The sequence below is a fragment of the Sus scrofa genome, chromosome 14 (genome assembly GCF_054392235.1).
Source record: "Sus scrofa isolate SSC_HxYL_T2T_F1_AM1 chromosome 14, Sscrofa_HxYL_maternal_Yorkshire_Landrace_v2.0, whole genome shotgun sequence".
Lineage (NCBI taxonomy): Eukaryota > Metazoa > Chordata > Mammalia > Artiodactyla > Suidae > Sus > Sus scrofa.
Window position 1 is genome coordinate 83,518,613 of NC_139396.1, and position 18,723 is coordinate 83,537,335.

Genomic DNA, 18,723 nt, shown 5'->3' on the forward strand with positions numbered 1-18,723 from the left:
GCCGCCCTGCTCTGTTCGCAGAGCCCATTCCCGTGCGCCTCTCCCAGTAGGCACCAGGGGGAGGCAGCTCAGCCTTTCCCCAACCCGGGAGTCATTCCCGGGGTTTCTGGTGTGTTTGGTGCTCAGGTGAGAGTCAGCCCTTCCGCTGCGCCGCCGACAGCCTGGAGGTGAGCACGCGCTGGGCCCTGGACCGTGAGCAGCGGGAGAAGTATGAGCTGGTGGCCGCGTGCACTGTGCGTGTGGGCGCACGCGAGGAGGAGGTGATGGTGCCCTTCCCCGTGACGGTGTACGACGAGGACGACTGTGCGCCCACCTTCCTCGGGGGCATCGACAGTGCCAGCGCAGTGGTGGAGTTCAAGCGGAAGGAGGTGCCTGTTCCCCGCCCCCGGGTGCTTGTCCGGTGTCGGTTCTCTCTCTTCGTGTCTAAGTTCCTCCCTCCGCCATTGACTCCTAGCCAGACATGTGGCTGACCAGCCATGTAGTTACTTGTCATTCGTTTGTCTTTCAGTCTGTGGGATTTTCTGTTGCCCTCTGGGATAGCTGAGGAGAAAAAAGGAGACTAGGCCCGCCAGCACCCAGCTGACCCCTGCTTGGGGGGAGGGGGTTGCAGGGTAGGGCGGCTGGGTTCCCAGCCTGTGCCCGGACTCACATCTGAGGGGCGCACATGTGCCCCTGCGCGGGCGAGGCGCGCTGCCCGGAGGAGGGGAAGGGGACATCTGCCAGGAGGGCACCGCCTTCCCCGGGTTGTCAGCCGCTCAAGGGTTTGACTTTCGGGGTCAGGGGGTGGTTCCCAGGCAGTGAAGAAAGCCTGAATGGTGGATCCCACCGCGATCTCCCTGCCTGGCCCAGCCCGGCCCAGCCCTTCTCTGGTTCACTGAGGTGGAGCATGACTGCCACCTACTGGGCCTCGGCCCATCCTGCAGCCGGCAGGCCGGTGGAGTGAGGGGAGAATGGGGACCTATGTCGTCATTGCCTGCTTCTCTCCGCACCTCAGGGCAGGTTTGGCAGGTGGGTGGTAGGCAAACCCATTTTAAGGAAATGTCTCACAAACCTGGCAGGACCGCCTTGTGGTGACATTGGGGAGCCTTGGTTAGCAGTGAGAGCAGAGATGCCTTTGACTTTGCTCAGAACCTTCCTCATGATCTCCTCCAGCCTGGTGTACAGAAGATGCTTGGACACCTGGGCTTGTACCCCAGCTCTGATACTATCACTGTGTGACTCTGAGCTAACTCGCCCACCCTGTGGTGCCTGGTGTCCTCAGGGGAGAGTGGGGGTGCCCGCTGTGTTCTCTGGGGACCTGGATGAGATCTTGAGTGGAGCACCAGGGCATCTGCTCTAATCCATTCTTCCGGAAGATCTGTAGATGCCTAGCACATCTTCTGCACAGGTGAGGTGCAGTGGCCCAGGAAGGGTGAACCCAAGTGAGTCTGTCCCTAGAGCCAGCTCTGACTGCACACTTGGTCCACCTGTGGGGCACCTGCTCCCTCCCTCCATGGTCTCTGGCTTTAGGGACTCTAACTGGCACTCCCTCATCTCTGCAGGGCACTGTGGTGGCCACGCTGCGTGTCTTCGATGCAGATGTGGTGCCAGCATCTGGGGAGCTCCTGCGCCGGTACACGAACACACTGCTCTCCAGGGACACCTGGGCCCTCCAGACCTTCCGAGTAGAGCACTTGCCCAACGAGACCTTGGCCCAGGTCAACGGCAGCTTTGTGCGGGCCACCATACATGACTACAGTAAGAGAGGCCAGGCGTGGCCTGGATGGGCCCCCTAGGGTTAACCGGCAGCCCACTCTTGGGCAGGGCAGCACCCTGCGCGCGCGCGCGCACACGCACACACACACACACACACACACACACACACACACACACACCTGTCCTGGCCCCCTGGGCCCCAGACAGCTTCCCCTTCCACCCCCCACCCCTGCCCTTCCTTATTTCCGCTGGGCTTGCCTCAGCCACTTTGGTGGTGCCCACAGGCTCCCCTCTCTCCCTGAACTGTCCCAAGGACCCCCTGGCATCCCCCATGCTGACCCCTCTGGGGCTCACTGCTCCTGCCAACACATATGTCATCACCTGAGGCCTTCCTCTGGGCCCTGGCATCTACTTTGCCACCTGCCAGGTGCCAAGTGCCCAGGGATTATTGCCTTTACCCCAACTCCCGACAACTCTGCTAAGGTGGCAGGAGCGTGTTGATGTCCAATGGCAGCTCCGTGTCCTAGAGTTGGAAGGTTCTGAGTTGGTTGTCCTGTCTGCTCTGGGAATGCACCCACCTTCAGGGCTAAGCCCAGGTGGCCACAGCACTCACCTGCAGGGCAGGACATCCTCAGTACCTGCCAGGCTGCCCTGCTCTCCTGCTGGTGCTTTCCAGGGCCACCTTTCACCCCACTTGCACTTGGGTTCTTGCTTGGGGATCTGCTTCTGGGAAACCCAGGATCACAGGTGCCTTTACCAGCTTCTGCCTGGCCCGGCCCTATCAGCTTCTCATCCTCCTCTCCCCCACCAAGCCTCTGAAGGCCTCTGTCCCATGCGAGGGAAGTGTCATCCTTGCCCCCAGTCACTCACTCTGTACACATGTGTGCCACAGCCCCCCTTTTCTGCCCCTACTATAGCCTTGGCACATGGCAGGTGCATAGAAGTATGGAAGCGCCCAGATGCTGGAGGCCTGGGGGGTCCGAGGGGTCTTTACCCTGTGTGTGCCTACCCCGCACATATCACACATTGCACATGCAACGCACACACGGGTTACCAGATTACCTCCCAGCTGAGAGGGGTGTTCTGGGCTTCCAGCTCAGCACAGAAGCTAACATTTAAATAGTAGTTATAACTTAGTGCCTCCTGTCAAGTGTGTTATCTGCACTGTGTAGCTGGAAGTACCTGCTTGTGTTTGGGAGGAGGTGTGCAGGGGCGTGGGGCAGTGTTTCCCACCGGCAGGACCCCCACCCATCATCACTGTGCCCCCACCTGCAGGGCTGGTTCTCAACCGGAGCCTCTCCATCTTGGAGAACCGGGCGGTGCAGCTGGCCGTGCTGGTCAACGACTCAGACTTCCAGGGCCCCGGAGAGGGAGTCCTCCTCCTCCACTTCAATGTGTCCGTGCTGCCCGTCAGCCTGCACCTGCCCAGCGCCTACTCCTTTGCTGTGAGCAGGCGGGCCCACCGCTTTGCCCAGGTGAGCAACCACCTGCTGCCTGCCTGGGGAGGGGCGCATAGAGAGGGGGACCCCCAGGGTGGGGTCCTCTATTTAGCAGACTTCAAGTGGGGGGTGGGGGGTGGGCAACACTCCCTCCCTGAGCTAAGCCATAGATGGAGTGGCCTAGGGGAGCCATGAGCACAGATCCAGAGAGGCTGGGTCCATGGAAGTGGGACAGTCACAAGCTGGGCTGGTGGGCTCCAGAGACCCCTCTTTTTTGCCTTTTTGCCCTTTGTGGTATCTTTAAAGCGTGTTTTATGCTACTGAAAGAGCGGCACCAGGTAAATCTATGCATGCTGGCTTGGAAGGACACTCCTGATGAATTAAGTGGAAAACTGGTTTGTAGCAATACTGGTGTCACGTGGCTCCATATGTTCCAAAAGGAGTCTTCATTGCTGGGAGTTTGCAAGTGTGGGAATATGCAGGCAGCAGTTATCAGTGGCGCGCCCTCTGCAGGGAAAGACAGGGAGTGCTTCAATTTTTTGTTTTCCAGCAAGTTTGTTTGCTAGAGCTTATTTTGCATTTCTCCTTGGAACATAATGACTAGAAGTAGAAAAAATTAAAGTAGGAGTTCTCTTATGGCTCAGTGGATTAAGGATCCAGTGTTGTCATTGCAGCAGTTTGGGTTGCTGCGGTGGTGAGGGTTCATTCCCTGGCCAGGGGAACTTCTGCATGCCCAAAACAAATAAACAGCAAGTAATAAGTATTTATCAAAGGAGATAAGGGATAGATGGGGGTTATCTCTTCTTTTCGTATTAACCAGTGTTTAGCATTTTGGTGCAGTTCTTTCTAGAATGTTTCTCTTAAGCACTTAAGATTTTCTTGCAGTTACTACACGCACATGCTGCCTCCTCCTAGTGGCACCTCTGTGGATGCATCCTCTTTAGAATGCCCTGTTTAGAGCCATGTATTTCCCCTCCAGTGGTTTTGCCACTTACTGTGGTTGGTTCCTATGCCCCCTCAACTCCTGGAAGCCACCCAGGGCCAGCCACCCATGTGTCCTCCAACCGCCCCCCCGGACACATCCAGGCTCCCTGACCTACCACCCACCCCTAGGCTTTTCCTGGAGGCAGGGGTCCAGGATAGTGGAGGGGCAAAGGGTCCTGAGGTATGTCCAGTGGGCCAGGCAGGAGCAGGCGTTGCTGGATGTGGATCACCTGTACTCCAATAGACTCAGAAAACCACAGGGGATCTGAATCCCAGTCCAGCCTAGGACTTGATGTGACCTCTCACCCACTCTACCATTTTTATGAATGTAAATTGAGGGTAGTGTCCTTGGGCAATTTGGGGGATCACGGGAGAGAGTAGAAGTGAGTCCCCTTGGTATGGGAAAGTGCTCAGATACCAGGAGGTGGTTTTGTTGTGGTGTCACCGGTGGGCTTGGAGGAGCCTAGTTCTCTGCCTGGGCCTGAGCAGGACTGAGCAAGGGCCTGATGTGTGGCTACAGGCAGGGCTCTGCCCCCACTCATCCCCCACCAAACCTCCAGCCCTTGGCCTTGACTAGTCACAGCTTCCGATTTCAAGCCACTACAACCCTAATTTTAACTTGGATGGATGAAGGAGTAAAAAGGAGAGTTCAACTGGAGTTCCCGCCATGGCACAGTGGGTTAATGATCAGGCTTATCTCTGTGGTATTATGTTCGATCCCCGGCCCAGCACCGTGGGTTAAAGATCGACCTTGCCAGTGGTATAGGTCACAGATCCAGCCCAGATTCTATCGCTGGCCCAGGAATTTCCATATGCCCAAGGTTTGACCAAAAAAAAGAAAAAAAAATAGAGTTAATTGCCCAGGTCCAGGCCCCTGTGATCGCAACTGTCAGCCTGGCAACCCTGGGAGAAGCATTCCCTCTTTTCTGGGGGGTCCAGCCCAAGTCCCAGGAGGGCCCGTCGGGTCCCTTGTGGGCAATCCTGCAGGCTGGGTGCCAAGCTCTGACTAACTGGTGGGTGGCCCGGGCAGGGAGTGGACCACCCCAGCCACATGCACTAAAGATGGGAAGTGGCGGGCCCCAGAGCAACACTGGCCAGGCTGGAAGAGATGGGAGTGGGGAGCATCCGGGCAGCCTTTGTGTCTGAATGAGTGAGCAAGTGAGGGATGAGCCTGGCAAGCCAGCACCTCTCTGAGGGCCAGCCATGCAACCAAAGCCAGTGCTTCGTGTTCTCTCACCTTCCCTCCCAGCAGCAGGGTGGGCGGTGGTGTGATGGCCAGGGCTGCACGATGGCTCTGCAGGTTCCAGAGACATGGAGGGTAGGGAGGTCGAGGGAGCTACCATCCCTGGGCTGAGCAGGAAACTGTCCTGGGACTCAGGCTGCCAGGAAGTCCCTCCAGCCACCATCCCAGGCAGACCAGCCACCCAGCTAAGGCACCCCCTGTGTCCCACGCCTAGATTGGGAAAGTCTGCGTGGAAAACTGCCAGGAGTTCAGTGGCATCCATGTGCAGTACAAGCTGCAGCTCTCCAACGCCAACTGCAGTGCCCTGGGGATAGTCACCTCGGCTGAGGACACCACGGGGACCCTGTTTGTGAATGACACGGAGGCGCTGCAGCGGTCCGAGTGTGCCCAGCTCGAGTACAAGGTGGTGGCTGTCGACCGGCTGACCCGCAGGCAAACCCAGGCCTCACTGCTTGTCACCGTGGAGGGGACATGTGAGTGCCAGGGCCGCACGGAGGGTCGGAATGGATGGGGTGTGATAGAGCCTCCGGCTTTTCCCACACGGAGGGGCCTGGTCCTCTCCCCCTCACTAACTGGAGGCTCCCCTGGACCTCAACCTCCTTCCCTCTAAGATGAGAACAACTATGTGTGCTGCGCCGCCAAGCTGGAAGGACGACAAGGACAAAGGGTGAATCTGTTTAGCTTCGAGAGACCACATTGTGGGTGGTTGCTACCTGTCACTACCCCATCAGCATGTCCTACACATGCACTCACTTTCAGGCTGATAGATAGAACAGAGGACCCTGGGAGTTCCTGTTCCCGTTGTCACTCAACAGATTAAGAACCTGACTAGTATCCATGAGGATGCAGGCTCGATCCCTGGCCTTGCTTGGTGGGTTAAGGATCGGCATTGCCTTAAGATGCAGCGAAGTTTGCAGATGTGGCTTGGATCCAGTGTTGCTGTGGCTGTGGTGTAGGCCAGCAGCTGCAGCTCTGATTTGACCCATAGCCTGGAAACTTCTGAACGCTGCGGCCCTAAGAAGAAAAAAAGAAAGAAAGAAAATAATAGAGGCCCCGTGGTTAAATGTAAATTTCAGGAAACAAGAAAAGTACAAGCAACTTGGGGAGTGTAAGTACATCTCACACAACTTTTGCAGGGTCTCTTAAAGACAGATTTCCAAGTGTGTTACCATGATATGAAGGAAGTACTTACTATATAATTATGCATAAGCATGTATTCGCTGTGATCCGAAGTCCAGGTTTCACTGGGTGTCCTATGTATCATTGGCTGAGTGTGGTCACCTCACATCCTCTCTCTATACTTAATCTCAGCCCAGTAGCTGTCCCCACTTTGGGACAATGGTACCACCCATTCCCCGTCAGGCCCCATCACTGCCCTTCACCCTGGTCCCTAGTTACTCCCTTCCCTTTGGGCTCAATGCAGCTCAGCCAGTGCTGCCTATATTCGTGGGTGCCTGGGCAGACACCAGGCCCAGGCTGGGCCCCCGTAACCTGACTTCTTCCACCCCCAGATGTGGCTGAGGAGCCAGGCTGCCCCCTGTCCTGCGCGGTCAGCAAGAGGCAGCCCGAGTGTGAGGAGTGTGGCGGCCTGGGCTCTCTGAATGGCAGGTGCGAGTGGAGACAGGGAGACGGCAAAGGTAGGCCCCCAGCAGAGCGGGGCGATCTGCCAGCCCCTGCGATGCCCCCCGCAACCCCTACGCTGTCTGTTCCCCAGTGCCTTATCCCCTGTCGTGGCTCCTGATGCCAGGAGAGGGTGGAGGTAAGTTCAGGGACCAGACCACACATTCAGGCTGGTGATCGCTGAGGGATCACAGGTGCCTGAGGCTACACTCTGGGCTTGGGGATGGCTGGGCTATAGCTAGAACAGAGAAGCTCTAGCTGGAGGGTCCCTCTCCAGGGGGTTTGGCCCCAAGCAGGAAGGGCCTGAGCAGGCTCGGACGTGGACAGCAACTGGCTCTGAGCCCCGCCCATGGAGGGTCACTGTGAGGATCCTATTCATATTGTCGCCTTGAGAGGGTGCCAGTCTTATCTGGTCAGTTCTCATCTCTCCTGGCCTCCTTGATGTGAGGCCGGGTGCAGCCCTGAGTCTGCCCAGCCCCTCCGGGACTCCCCACCTGGGCTGCCCTGTACACTCAGGACCCTGGAGCTCTCCTCAGGCATGTGCCTGCTGGTGGGGCTCTGTGCATGGTGGTTCTGCTCAGGCCTCAGTATTCCTCCTGGCGGGGAGTGGAGTGGGGCTAGGGGCCAGGTTGGCCTAGGGGGCCCTGGGGTGCAGCCCTTCTTGCCCTAGAGGTCTGCTCAGGGTGAGTGCACCTTTGTGGTGGTAACCAGCCTGCTGTATGTCATAGGAATCACCAGGAACTTCTCCACCTGCTCCCCCAGCATCAAGACCTGCCCTGATGGCCACTGTGATGCCGTGGAGAGCAAAGATGCCCACATCTGCCCCCAGGACTGCCTCCGTAAGCAGCCCTTGAGCCTCACATGCCACCTGAGCAAGGGCAGGACCTGGGATGGCTGAGGGTGTGGCCTCGCCATGCCTCTTGCCCTGGTGACCCAGACTTCTGAGCTCACTGCTCTCCCAGGGCCTGTGTATGCTGTTGTCAGGTGGGGAGGTGCATCTCAGGTGGTCCCAGCTGCTCAGGACCACGTAGAAGCTGAGTGAGCTGCTGAGCGGGCTATATCTGTCACCAGGGGGCGGCAGCATCATCGGTGGGCACGAGCCAGGGGAGCGCCGGGGGATTAAAGCTGGCTTCGGTATCTGCAACTGCTTCCCTGAGGAGAAGAAGTGTTTCTGTGAGCCGGAAGATAACCAGGGTCAGTGGATGGGGGAATGGCATGCTGGCAGGGGTCCCCACACCTCCCTGAACCTCAGAAGTGAGCGAGCGAGGGAGGAAATTGCAGCAAGACACAGAAACCCAGGAGACCGTTTTCCTTCTCTCAGAGGTCTTGGTGCCCCCATCTGTGCAGACAGGGAGCTGGGTCAGCACCTCTAAGACTGCCTTTAGGCCCCAAGTTCAATAATGAAAATTGGACTGGCAAATTAGTTCTTCTACTAGGTAACTCAGCATCTGCTTAGTTGTCCCTGTACAGAGCCCTTGCTGGGCCCTTGGCATTGGCCTACAGGGTCCCTACCCTCCCAACTGGAGCCTCCAGATGCTCCTTATGAAGCAGCAGGTACACCACTGAGCACCTAAGGAGCTTTCCTGTCTGAGCCCAGTGGCATATGGAGGTTCCCAGGCTAGGGGTCTAATCACAGCTACAGCTGCCAGTCTACACCACAGCCATAGCAATGCCACATCCGAGCTGCATCTGTGACCTACACCACAGCTCACAGCAATGCAAGATCCTTAACCCACTGAGCGAAGCCAGGGATCGAATCCTCAACCTTATGGTTCCTAGTTGGATTCGTTTCTGCTGTACTTCGACAGGAACTCCTGAGCCCAGAGATGCTTTTCTGGTATTTGGGTTGTTACTGCCCGGCCCCAGGTCCTGAGCTACTTTCTTTTTTTCCTCACTTTATATAAAGAAAATTCAGGAGTTACCGTTGTGGCTCAGCGATAACAAACCCAACTAGTAATCATGAGGGTGCAGGTTCAATCCTTGGCCTCGCTCAGTGGGTTAAGGATCCAGCGTTGCTGCAAGCTGTGGTGTAAGTAGCAGACGAGGCTCAGATCCAGAGTTGCCATGGCCGTGGTGTAGACTGCAGCTGTGGCTGAGATTTGATCACTGGCCCAGGAACTTCCATATGCTTCAGGTGCAGCCATAAAAAAAGAAAACACAAAAGCCCCTGGGAGGAGCTTTGCCTCCCTCCCCACCAGCCCTCCTGGGCTTCTATGCACACGTCCTGGCTGTCGTGAGCCTGGGAGAGCTATGGTGCACTGACTCCGCTGGGTATGCGGGGACCCGTCCTAGAGTGTCATCTCACGCCCCCCTCTTCTACCTGCAGACCCGCTGTGTGATGAGCTCTGCCGCACAGTCATTGCGGCTGCTGTGCTCTTCTCCTTCATCGTATCCGTGCTGCTATCCACCTTCTGCATCCACCGCTACCACAAGAACGCCCACAAGCCGCCCATTGCCTCGGCTGAGATGACCTTCCGCCGGCCTGCCCAGGCCTTCCCAGTCAGCTACTCCTCATCTGGTGCCCGCCGGCCCTCGCTGGACTCCATGGAGAACCCGGTCTCTGTGGACGCCTTCAAGATCCCAGTGAGGTTCCAGGCGTGGCCTTGGGGCTGGGAAGGCAGCCCCTTGCGGGGGCCCTGCAGATGGTGCCTCTGGTTGCAGACAGCTGGGAGGTGTGGAGGGGATGGAGCACTTGGAGCTCCCTGCTACCCTGTATCCTGCAGCCCACAGGGACTCATGCATCCTTGCCCTCCAGAAAGACACCATGAGCATTCCAGCCAACCCACCCTCACTGAGCTGCCTTCCAGGGAGGGCTCTGCCTGGCGGGTGGGTGGAGAGTACGGAGCAGGGTGAAGAATGACAACTGCCGATTTAAATGGGCTGAGATCTGGGCCTTAGCGTACAGGGAGGGCAGGCCGTGTTGTACCTACCAGGGAATGAGATCTATCCTGCAGATGCTCCAAGAGCTGAGGGGAGGAAGAGCGGGGAGCCCTGAGGATGAATGTGGATTTTATTCTCAGAGGGTGTGACATCTGAGGGTTGGGGTCCATGTTTGCCTTCATTTCCGCAGGCTGCTTTGTGCGGGAGTCCCTCCATGTTGAGGGACTGTCCCTATCCAGCCAAGAGATGCTGCCAGGCAGGGACTTGGCCAGGGTGGCAGTGGCAGGGAAAGGAGCTGTTTGTGGCAGGGAGGGTGGGGGCGCTGAGGGCCCATTAGGGCACCTGCTGTGGAGCCAGGCCCTGGGGCTCTGTAACTGGCCGGCTGATGGAGAGGTGGCAGCCAGAGCCAGCAGGCCTTCTGAGCCCTCACGCATGGCAGGGCTTGGGCCTGCAGTCGGCCTGTACTCCTCAGACATCACCCCTGGCATGGCCAGACTTCTCCCCAGCCTGCTGTGCCCCTTCAGTGTTCTGGCCAGAAATGCCCAGGGAGCTGGAAGTTGGGTTCTGGGAGGGCCTGAGGGCAGTGGTCAGAGCCGAGGATGCATGGGAGCAGAAGTTGCAAACACAAGGCTGGGTAGGGAGCATGGCAGCGTGTGTACCTCTGCAGGGGCCTCTGGGCGGGAAGCTCAACACCTGGGGGCTATGGCATGGGGCCCTGGCAGTCTGCAGCCTGAGCTAGGAGGTAGCCAGGGTTCATAGGAGGTGTCACACCAAGGGATGCTCACTCCTTGGTGAGGGTCTGGGCCTTGAGGGCCATTCCCAGATGTGGTGGCCACAGCAGCCTCCCTCTTGACTTTCCTAGTTCTAATCGGTCAGCAGGTAGGGTTCTCCAGCCTCCACCCCCAGCAGCAGCTCAGCTTCCACAGCAGGCCTGTGAAATGAACCATTTGATCCTGTTACACACCCTGGTGGTTTGTGGTGACACTCACAGCCAGAGTGATGCTGTCAGGGACAGAGTGTGGGGGATACGGGCCACCCCAACCCCATGTTGTCTCTAGGCAAAGGCACAGAGTGGCCAGAGCTAAGCCTGAGGCCCAAGGGCCACAGTGGCCAGCTCCACAGTCTTGGACTGTTTGGCTTTAGTTAAAGTGGGGAGAATGATTTTTAACAGTTTTAAGAGAATCAAATCAGTAACATCCAGACTGGCTTAGGGTCTCTGTGTGCAGTAAGCCATTATCCAATGTGGTGTCGGGGTGAGGACACCAGGGCAGCGATGATGGTGGTGTTGGCTTTGACCCTGATTCTGGGTTCTTGGGGAACCTGAGATACCAGGACACCTGGAAGCTGACTGGAAGTCTCCCCTGGCCATGGTGCTGGGAGGAGGCTGCCTTGGCACCCAGATACCAGAATACAAGGCTCTGGTCATTGGAGGGCAGTGGATCTCCAGAGGTGTTATCTCTGTTGAGGGGAGCCTGGCAGTACACGTGGTGAGCAACACCTGAAGCCACAATTGCACCCAGGTGCAGGTAGCCTTGGGGAGGAGGACGCCCAGTACTGGCACAAGAAGGCAGGTTCCAGCCAGGCTTCAGCATCCCCAGTCAAAGTTCAAGTACACAGGACCTAGATGGGGATCTCAGAAGGTGCCCCAGAGTGGTCTTGAGTGGGTGTGGAATATGGCAGAGACATCAGTGGGAGGGCAGGTGGGTGGAAGGAAGCCTGCAGAGAGGGTATGCATAAGCTCGGGGCAGTGGCCATGCTTGCAGGAGGAACAGCTCTGCCCCGTGTTGGGGTGAAGGCTCCAGGGAGCATGGTGGTACCTTTCCAGGGATGCACCAGACACCTCCACCCATAGCTGGGGGTCCTGGGCTAGTAGGCAACTTGAGCCACTGGTGCCAATTTGGTTCTCTTGGGAGTTCTGGGGGTGGTCTCTGAAGAGGGCACACAAGGCCTGGGCTGCTAGCCAGTCAGTGCCCTGTGGTCTGGTGTTCAAAACAGAGGTGGTGCCGCAAGGCCTGGCTTGACTCCCAAGGAAGAGGCCACACACACCCCTGTAAGCACCTATGGATGCTGAGTAAGCCCTGCATCCCTCGTTAGTAACAGAGGCCAGCAGGGGTGTGGGCATGTGGAGCCCAACCTGGTCTGTGACAACACCTGCCTTCCCATGGGGAAGACATGTCATGTCACAGCACCTTGGGGACTGACTCTGGGGTCCTGCCTTTGGACGTGGTGACTGTCACCTACTGGTCCAGGCGACTGTCAGTTGTCTGCTGCCTGGAGCTTGTCCATTGGGTCTTACCTTCTTTCTTTCCTCTTACCCTCACCATCTTTCTTCCCTCTTCTCTTCTCTCCCTTCCGTCAAACCTAATGTAGGAGGATCCAAAGTGGGAATTCCCTCGGAAGAACTTGGTTCTTGGAAAAACCCTGGGAGAAGGTGAATTTGGAAAAGTGGTCAAGGCGACAGCCTTCCGGCTGAAGGGAAAAGCAGGGTACACAACTGTGGCCGTGAAGATGCTGAAAGGTACCTGTCTAGGCAATACACACAGTGGCTTTGCCACACACAACCACGGGAAGCCAAAGGGTAGATGAAGCCACTGTGACAACCAGGGCCCTGGTGGCTGGCCTGCTGCGTCCTTAAGGCCACCCATTGCTCGTCTTGAGTGGATGCAGTCTGGGGACCCCCACTGTGAATGATGTGGGCAGGGGTGCTCCCTAAGGAGCAAGGCAAAAACATTCCTCCCTTGAAAGTTCTCTGAGTGATGCTACTTCTGTTCCAGTCTTGGGTGAAGATCTGAGTTTTAAGTGAAAAGCCCTTTTGGTTTTGAACTGACAGCTCTCCCACCCCACTATGCCCCATTCTTTCCTCTCAGCCAAGCATCCATGGGGGTCCAAGTGAAGGGGCCACCTGTAAGGACCAGCCCCTGTCTCACCCAATCTCCACTGGTCCCTGGGGAGCCTGCCCCACCCCAGTCTTTCCACAAGCTGGGCCTATTCTTGTTTCTCAGCAGAGTGGGTAGTGGATTGCCTCAGGGCCCAGTGGCTGTGGGTGGGCACAGGTCAGCTGGTGGGTTTGGCAGTCAGGGGGCCATGCTGTGCAGAGAGCTTCTGGATGCTTAGCCAGGTCCTCAGTCTGGCGTTGCCCCTTGCCCATGAGACCCCAGGCCCTCAGGGGCATGGTGAGACTGGCCCCAGGCCACCCACGTATAGTTTGAAGGGTCCCGACACCCCCTCTCCCAGCCGTCTTCTCATTTCTAGATGAGTCTGCAGCCAGAAGAGGTGGGGCTCTGGGGCCACTGACCCAAGAGGACTGTCTAAGCCACAGCTTCTGACTCAAAACCCCTCCACACCCAAGCTCCTGGCAGGAGCCCAAGCCAAGCCTCATCTGCCCTGGGGACAAACGTGCTCAGTATGAAGTCTCTCTGTCCTCGCCCTTCTCCAGGGCCCCAGCCCCCACTGTTGAGTGCTTGGTCAGCAAGTGTTTGGGGACACCAGGGAGTCCCTTGCCATCCCAGAGGGTTAATGGGGGGGGGAGGGTCTCTGTGTACTCCTGTCTTTGAGCGATGGTGAATGCAGGGAAATACTGGCACTCGTGTGCACAGCCTGGCCCTGTGAGGCTTTCCATGGAATGATCGTGCTCACTGGAGGTGTGCTTCTCCAGTTCTTATTCCCCGAAGACATGTGAGGCGACACCTGAGGCTGCCATTGGCCACCCCACAGGCTCAGTAGCCCCAAGCAGTGCAGTCCTTGTCGACCTCAGTCTGAACCTGGGTAGGGTGTCTGTAAAGGAGTTAATGGATCTATGCAGACCCCTGGCATGGGTCCCATGACCCAGCAAGGTCGCAGAAGAGGCTAACAGGAGGGATCCCTCTGCAACCTTCCATGTTCACCTGCATTTCAGAGAACGCCTCCCCAAGCGAGCTGCGGGACCTGCTGTCAGAGTTCAACCTGCTAAAGCAGGTCAACCACCCGCAAGTCATCAAGCTGTACGGGGCCTGCAGCCAAGATGGTAAGGCTGGCCGGGGATGAGCAGCTGCCAGGCACAGGCCAGGGGGCTCCGGGCCCTTCCGTTCTTCCTCCTCCCCCTTCCCCATCCTTTCATTCTGTGTTTCCTGTCCTCTGTCTTCCTTGAAGCATGGTCTCTGACCCCTGCTGGAGCTTGCCCCCTCCTGTGAGGGTGAGGGGCCAGGAGGCCCTCTGCAGGAGTGTATGTGTGAGGCCTCTACCCGAGTGTGTGCCATGAGCCTGCTGGGGTTGCCACAAGGTCTCTGGCACTATCTTGGTTGTCATTACCCTGCCCCAGACATAGCCCCCAAGGCAGGGAGCTCCAGAAACGAACAGTGCCTCCTGGGCACCCACTGGGGGCTAGACATGCCATAACTGCCAGGTGATCCCAACCTCAACCCTGCAGGACAAAGGCATTGTCACCATTTGTCACACAAAAGCATCCTGGTCTGTTGGTTTTTCAAACCTGCTGCATGCATGCGTGCGTGTGTGTGTTGGGGGCGCTAGGGCGACAGAGAGCCAACAAGGAGAGGGCAGCAGGAGCACTGGTCAGCACCAGCAGAACTCAGGCTTGGGCCAAGGACAGGACTGCAGCCTAGGAGCTGCTGAGAGCAGGCAGGGGCAGGGAGCAGGTGGCCATCTGCGGAGTTAGACCCTGTGCCTCCATCAGCTGTCCCCAGGCCATGCTGTGGCAGGACCAAGGATGCAGTGACCCCCTCTCTAGGGCAAAAGTTGTGCTCAACCACCCAGGCAGCTGGCTTTGGCACAGGCTCTGCAAGTGATGTGAGAGTGAGCTGGGACTTAAGTCCTCAGGCTGCCAGAACCCGGGCACCTGCCACCCAGAGCAGGGCCATGCCCATCTGTCCACTTACAAGTAGGGAAGCACATGCAGAGCTGGCCTGACCTTCACCTGCCCAGACCCCGCAGGCAGCCAGCCCACAGCCCCCTCTGCCCCCAGGGCCACTCCTTCTCATCGTGGAGTACGCCAAGTACGGCTCCCTGCGGGGCTTCCTCCGAGAGAGCCGCAAGGCGGGGCCTGGCTATGTGGGCAGCGGAGGCAGCCGCCACTCCAGCTACCTGGACAACCCCGAGGAGCGGGCCCTGACCATGGGCGACCTCATCTCCTTTGCGTGGCAGATTTCGCGGGGCATGCAGTACCTGGCTGAGATGAAGGTGTGTGCCGCCCCCGCCCAGCCCCCGCCACCGCCTGCTGCGGGCCTGGGTTTCAGGGGTCCCTGCCCTTGTCTTCCTCGCAGCTCGTCCATCGAGACTTGGCGGCCAGAAATGTCCTGGTAGCCGAGGGGCGCAGGATGAAGATCTCAGACTTCGGTCTGTCCCGAGATGTTTATGAAGAGGATTCCTATGTGAAGAGGAGCAAGGTACCAGGCCCTGGGGTGTGCTGGGCTGGATGGGGGTGGTGGTCAGGGTGCCCACTGGGGGCAGGGGCAGAGCCTTTGGAACACCTGGAGAAGATAAAGCCGATTTTTAGAGTGTAAAGGTCTAGCTCTCGCCCCCAAAGCCTTTCCTTGTTCTGAGTCCCCAGAGACTCACTTCAGGGCCCACCCTGAGTCTGTTCCTTCTCCTTTCTCAGGGCCATACATGCCCTTTTGGAGCTGCCCACTGGGGATCAGGGGCCCTGGGGCTTCTCTCGCTTTTAATCACTCTCACCTTTGAAGGTCATCAAATGACGCAGAAATAACAATCTTCTTCTCCACACTTGTTCCTCTCACGTCTGCAGAATGAAGGTCCCTATTGCATTTCTGTGTAACTTTAGTCCTTTGCTTGGAGGAGAGAAATGAAATAAACCCAAATTTGGTAGTCATTCTTTGCAGAAGAGAATGAACCATTTTACCAAGTGGGGGTGCTCCTGGGACGGGGACCTGGGGACACCTGGCTAAGTGAGTTTGGTCGGTGTCTGGGGAGGCCCTGGAGACAGGGTCCAGGATGTAGGGATTTCAGAAGCTTTTTTCCAAGTCACTGAAACAGGTGATCAAGGGCCCATCTGGGGAAATCTGGCTCCCTAAGTCATCCAGTTCCTCACGACATTGGTTTTGACTCTCTTCATTCTGATGTCCTCAGCCCCTCTCCTGTGCCCTCCCTGTGACAGACTAGGTGGGGCAGCTCGTGGGCCCACTAAGAGCCACAGTTAACCTGGCATTCAGAACAGATGCCGCTCAAAAAGAAAAACACCAACAGTGGTGGCGCACACGTCAGCTTGGCTCTGAGGGTCAGGAGAAGCTGTTGGGTTGCTAAGGGCTGTGACGATAATGTTTCATTTCTTCTGGGGTTTCTGTTGTGACAGCATATCTCAGAACTACTGAAGGGGAAGTGAAAAGACATTGCTCCCTGCCCTGTGGAGGAGGGGTAGAGGGGGTGGAGAGCTTTCCTGCCGATGCCGTAGTCCTCACACGTCATGAAGCAAGAAGAAAATAGGCCATGCACAGCCCTGTAGCTCGTAGGCTGCAGGCAGTGTTGTTAGGAACACACACTCCTGAAACAGTCACATTTCATTAAGGACATAAATCCTAAAGAATAGGTTTTTGTTTTTGTTTTTATGGCCACACCTGTGGCATATGGAAGTTCCCTGGCCAGGGATTGAATCTGAGCTGCAGCTGCTGCAGCATCAGATCCTTAATCCACTGCAGCAGGCCAGGAATTGAATCCACACCTCTGCAGAAACCCGAGCCACTGCAGTCAGATTCTTAACTCACTGTGTCACAGCGGAAACTCCCCAAAGAATGGTTTAAAGAAAAAGGAATTATAGTAAACATTGCATTAAAATCCAACGCACATCTCTTTTATTGTTTTATGCCTTAAGCCTCACCTCCTTGTACTGAAAAGCTATTGCTGGGGTTGCATTGGAAAGAATGTGTTAGGTCTGACCCCAGCACCTATGTGGAGGGGAACACTTTCAGAGGATGCTGAAAGGGCCATGGGATAAAATAAAACCAAAAAACCAGCCTCAAGTCACATACACAGATCAAGGGAGATCTTGCTGGATGGTGTTCCTGGCCTGCCCATTGGGCAGCACCACCCAGGGTGCCCCAGAGCTCCCCAGACAGCCACAGGGGGACCTGGTTCATACTTGGTATCAGTTCCTCTGGTCTCTTCTCAACAGGGACATGGTGCATGACAGGCACGCCTACGTAGCTGTGGGTAGGCCAGCTGACTCCCTCCAGCATCTCAGCCAAGCCTGGAAGGGCCAGGCTGGAGCTCCAGCCCCTGTGAGGCTGTGCTGCCAGTTCTGTACCCAGGAACTGGCTGGATGTCATTACTCAGAGCTGGAAGAGCCTGGGACATACCTCCCCAGCCCCCCACCCAGTTCCAGGATGTCAGAGCAATGTTAATACCTCTCTTTCACCTCCTGCAGGGTCGGATCCCGGTCAAATGGATGGCCATTGAGTCCCTTTTCGATCACATCTACACCACCCAGAGTGATGTGTGAGTCTGGGAGTCGCCTTCCTGGGGTGGAGGTGACGCATGCTGTGCCCTCTGTCTGGGCAGCTCTGCTGGAGAATGTGCTGGCCCTGAGTGCCTGTCCGCTCATGCCGGCCATCAGCCGTGACCCCCAGGTTGAGGGGCCCTCCTGTATTCATTCAGCAAACAGCAAGGGCCCAGGCAGTAGTTCTGAAGGCCGAAGTGGAGTGTGTGAGGGCATGAACGGTGGCTGCAGATCCCCTGGGCTACCCTCTCTTCCCATCCCCTCCTCTCCACTCCCCTCACCTCCTCTCTCTGGCTGGCTCAGGGACACACAGGCCCAGCCAAACATTTCCCCTCCTGTGGGGCCTGAGCATGGGCTGGCTTCCAGCAGGTCCCCTGGGACCAGCCCCCCCCTCCCCATCCACAGGCAGGGGTGGCCTTGAGTAAGTTTGTAGGCTTGTGTGCCCCAAATTTCTCCAAGACGGGAGCCAAAACTCAGTCTTCTAGGTCCAATTGCATTCTTGATGGTTTCCCAAAAAAACAACTTGCTTCCAAGTATTCTGCTGTGAACAAGCATGCATATTTTGAATACTGTGGGCTGTGCAAAGGCAGTTCTTGGAGAGTTTTAACAAAGTTGTGTTTTGATTACAAAGTTGACTGTCAAACAATTGGAAAATGCAGGGGAAAAGCATAATCAAGAGACTAAAAGTCACCAGGATCCCACCACCCCTAAATTACTACTGCTGGCCCTCGCAGGCATTGCCTTCTAGTGTTTTCTGTGGTGTGCAGGTATATGCTTTTGTGTGTGTGTGTGTTTTTAGGGCCACAACCACGGCACATGGAAGTTTCCAGGCTAGGGGTCTTATTGGAGCTGTAGCCGATAGCCTACACCACAGCCATAGCAACGCTGGATCCAAGCTGCATCTGTGACCTACAGCACAGCTCACAGCAACACCGGATAATCCTCAACCCACTAATCCTCAACCGGATCCTCAACCCACTGAGGCCAGGAGTTGAACCCACATCCTCGTGGACACTAGTCGGGTTCGTTACCACTGAGTTATCACAGGAACTCTGATATATGCTTTTATATATGCTGATATATGCTTTTTGTTACTGTAAGTGGGCACATGCGATAATGCCATTTTGCATAGGATTTTGTTTACACTTCACAGTAAACGTTTCCCTTACAGTCAAGTCTTTTTCTTTAAAAAGCAATGCCTTTTTTTTTTTTTTTTTCTAAGATCTTATGAAAATTTGCCAGCACACAGAAAAGATGAAGGAACTGTGCCAGGGAGCCTGTGACCTAGGTCCTGCCTCCATTTTGCTGTATTTGCTTGGCTGCTCTGTGCCATCTCTGAGGCTTCAGAGCCTCACCTCAGGGACCAGCTGGGGGCCCCTTCCGGGTGTAGGGTTTGGCAGGGGCAGGGAAAGCAGGGGGCT

General features: G+C 56.7%; 1 protein-coding gene across 1 annotated transcript in view; it reads left to right on the top strand.

Moving 5' to 3' along the window:
• The window catches only part of RET (ret proto-oncogene), a 55,663-nt gene that overhangs the window by 29,892 nt on the left and 7,048 nt on the right, over positions 1-18,723 (top strand). The window contains exons 4-16 of the mRNA XM_021072832.2: positions 127-368; positions 1,542-1,737; positions 2,971-3,170; positions 5,576-5,834; positions 6,873-6,998; positions 7,710-7,820; positions 8,053-8,175; positions 9,308-9,564; positions 12,232-12,379; positions 13,757-13,864; positions 14,819-15,033; positions 15,117-15,239; positions 17,231-17,301. Coding sequence (XP_020928491.2) covers positions 127-368; positions 1,542-1,737; positions 2,971-3,170; positions 5,576-5,834; positions 6,873-6,998; positions 7,710-7,820; positions 8,053-8,175; positions 9,308-9,564; positions 12,232-12,379; positions 13,757-13,864; positions 14,819-15,033; positions 15,117-15,239; positions 17,231-17,301 — 2,179 coding nt within the window. The remainder of the gene's footprint in view (positions 1-126; positions 369-1,541; positions 1,738-2,970; positions 3,171-5,575; positions 5,835-6,872; positions 6,999-7,709; positions 7,821-8,052; positions 8,176-9,307; positions 9,565-12,231; positions 12,380-13,756; positions 13,865-14,818; positions 15,034-15,116; positions 15,240-17,230; positions 17,302-18,723) is intronic.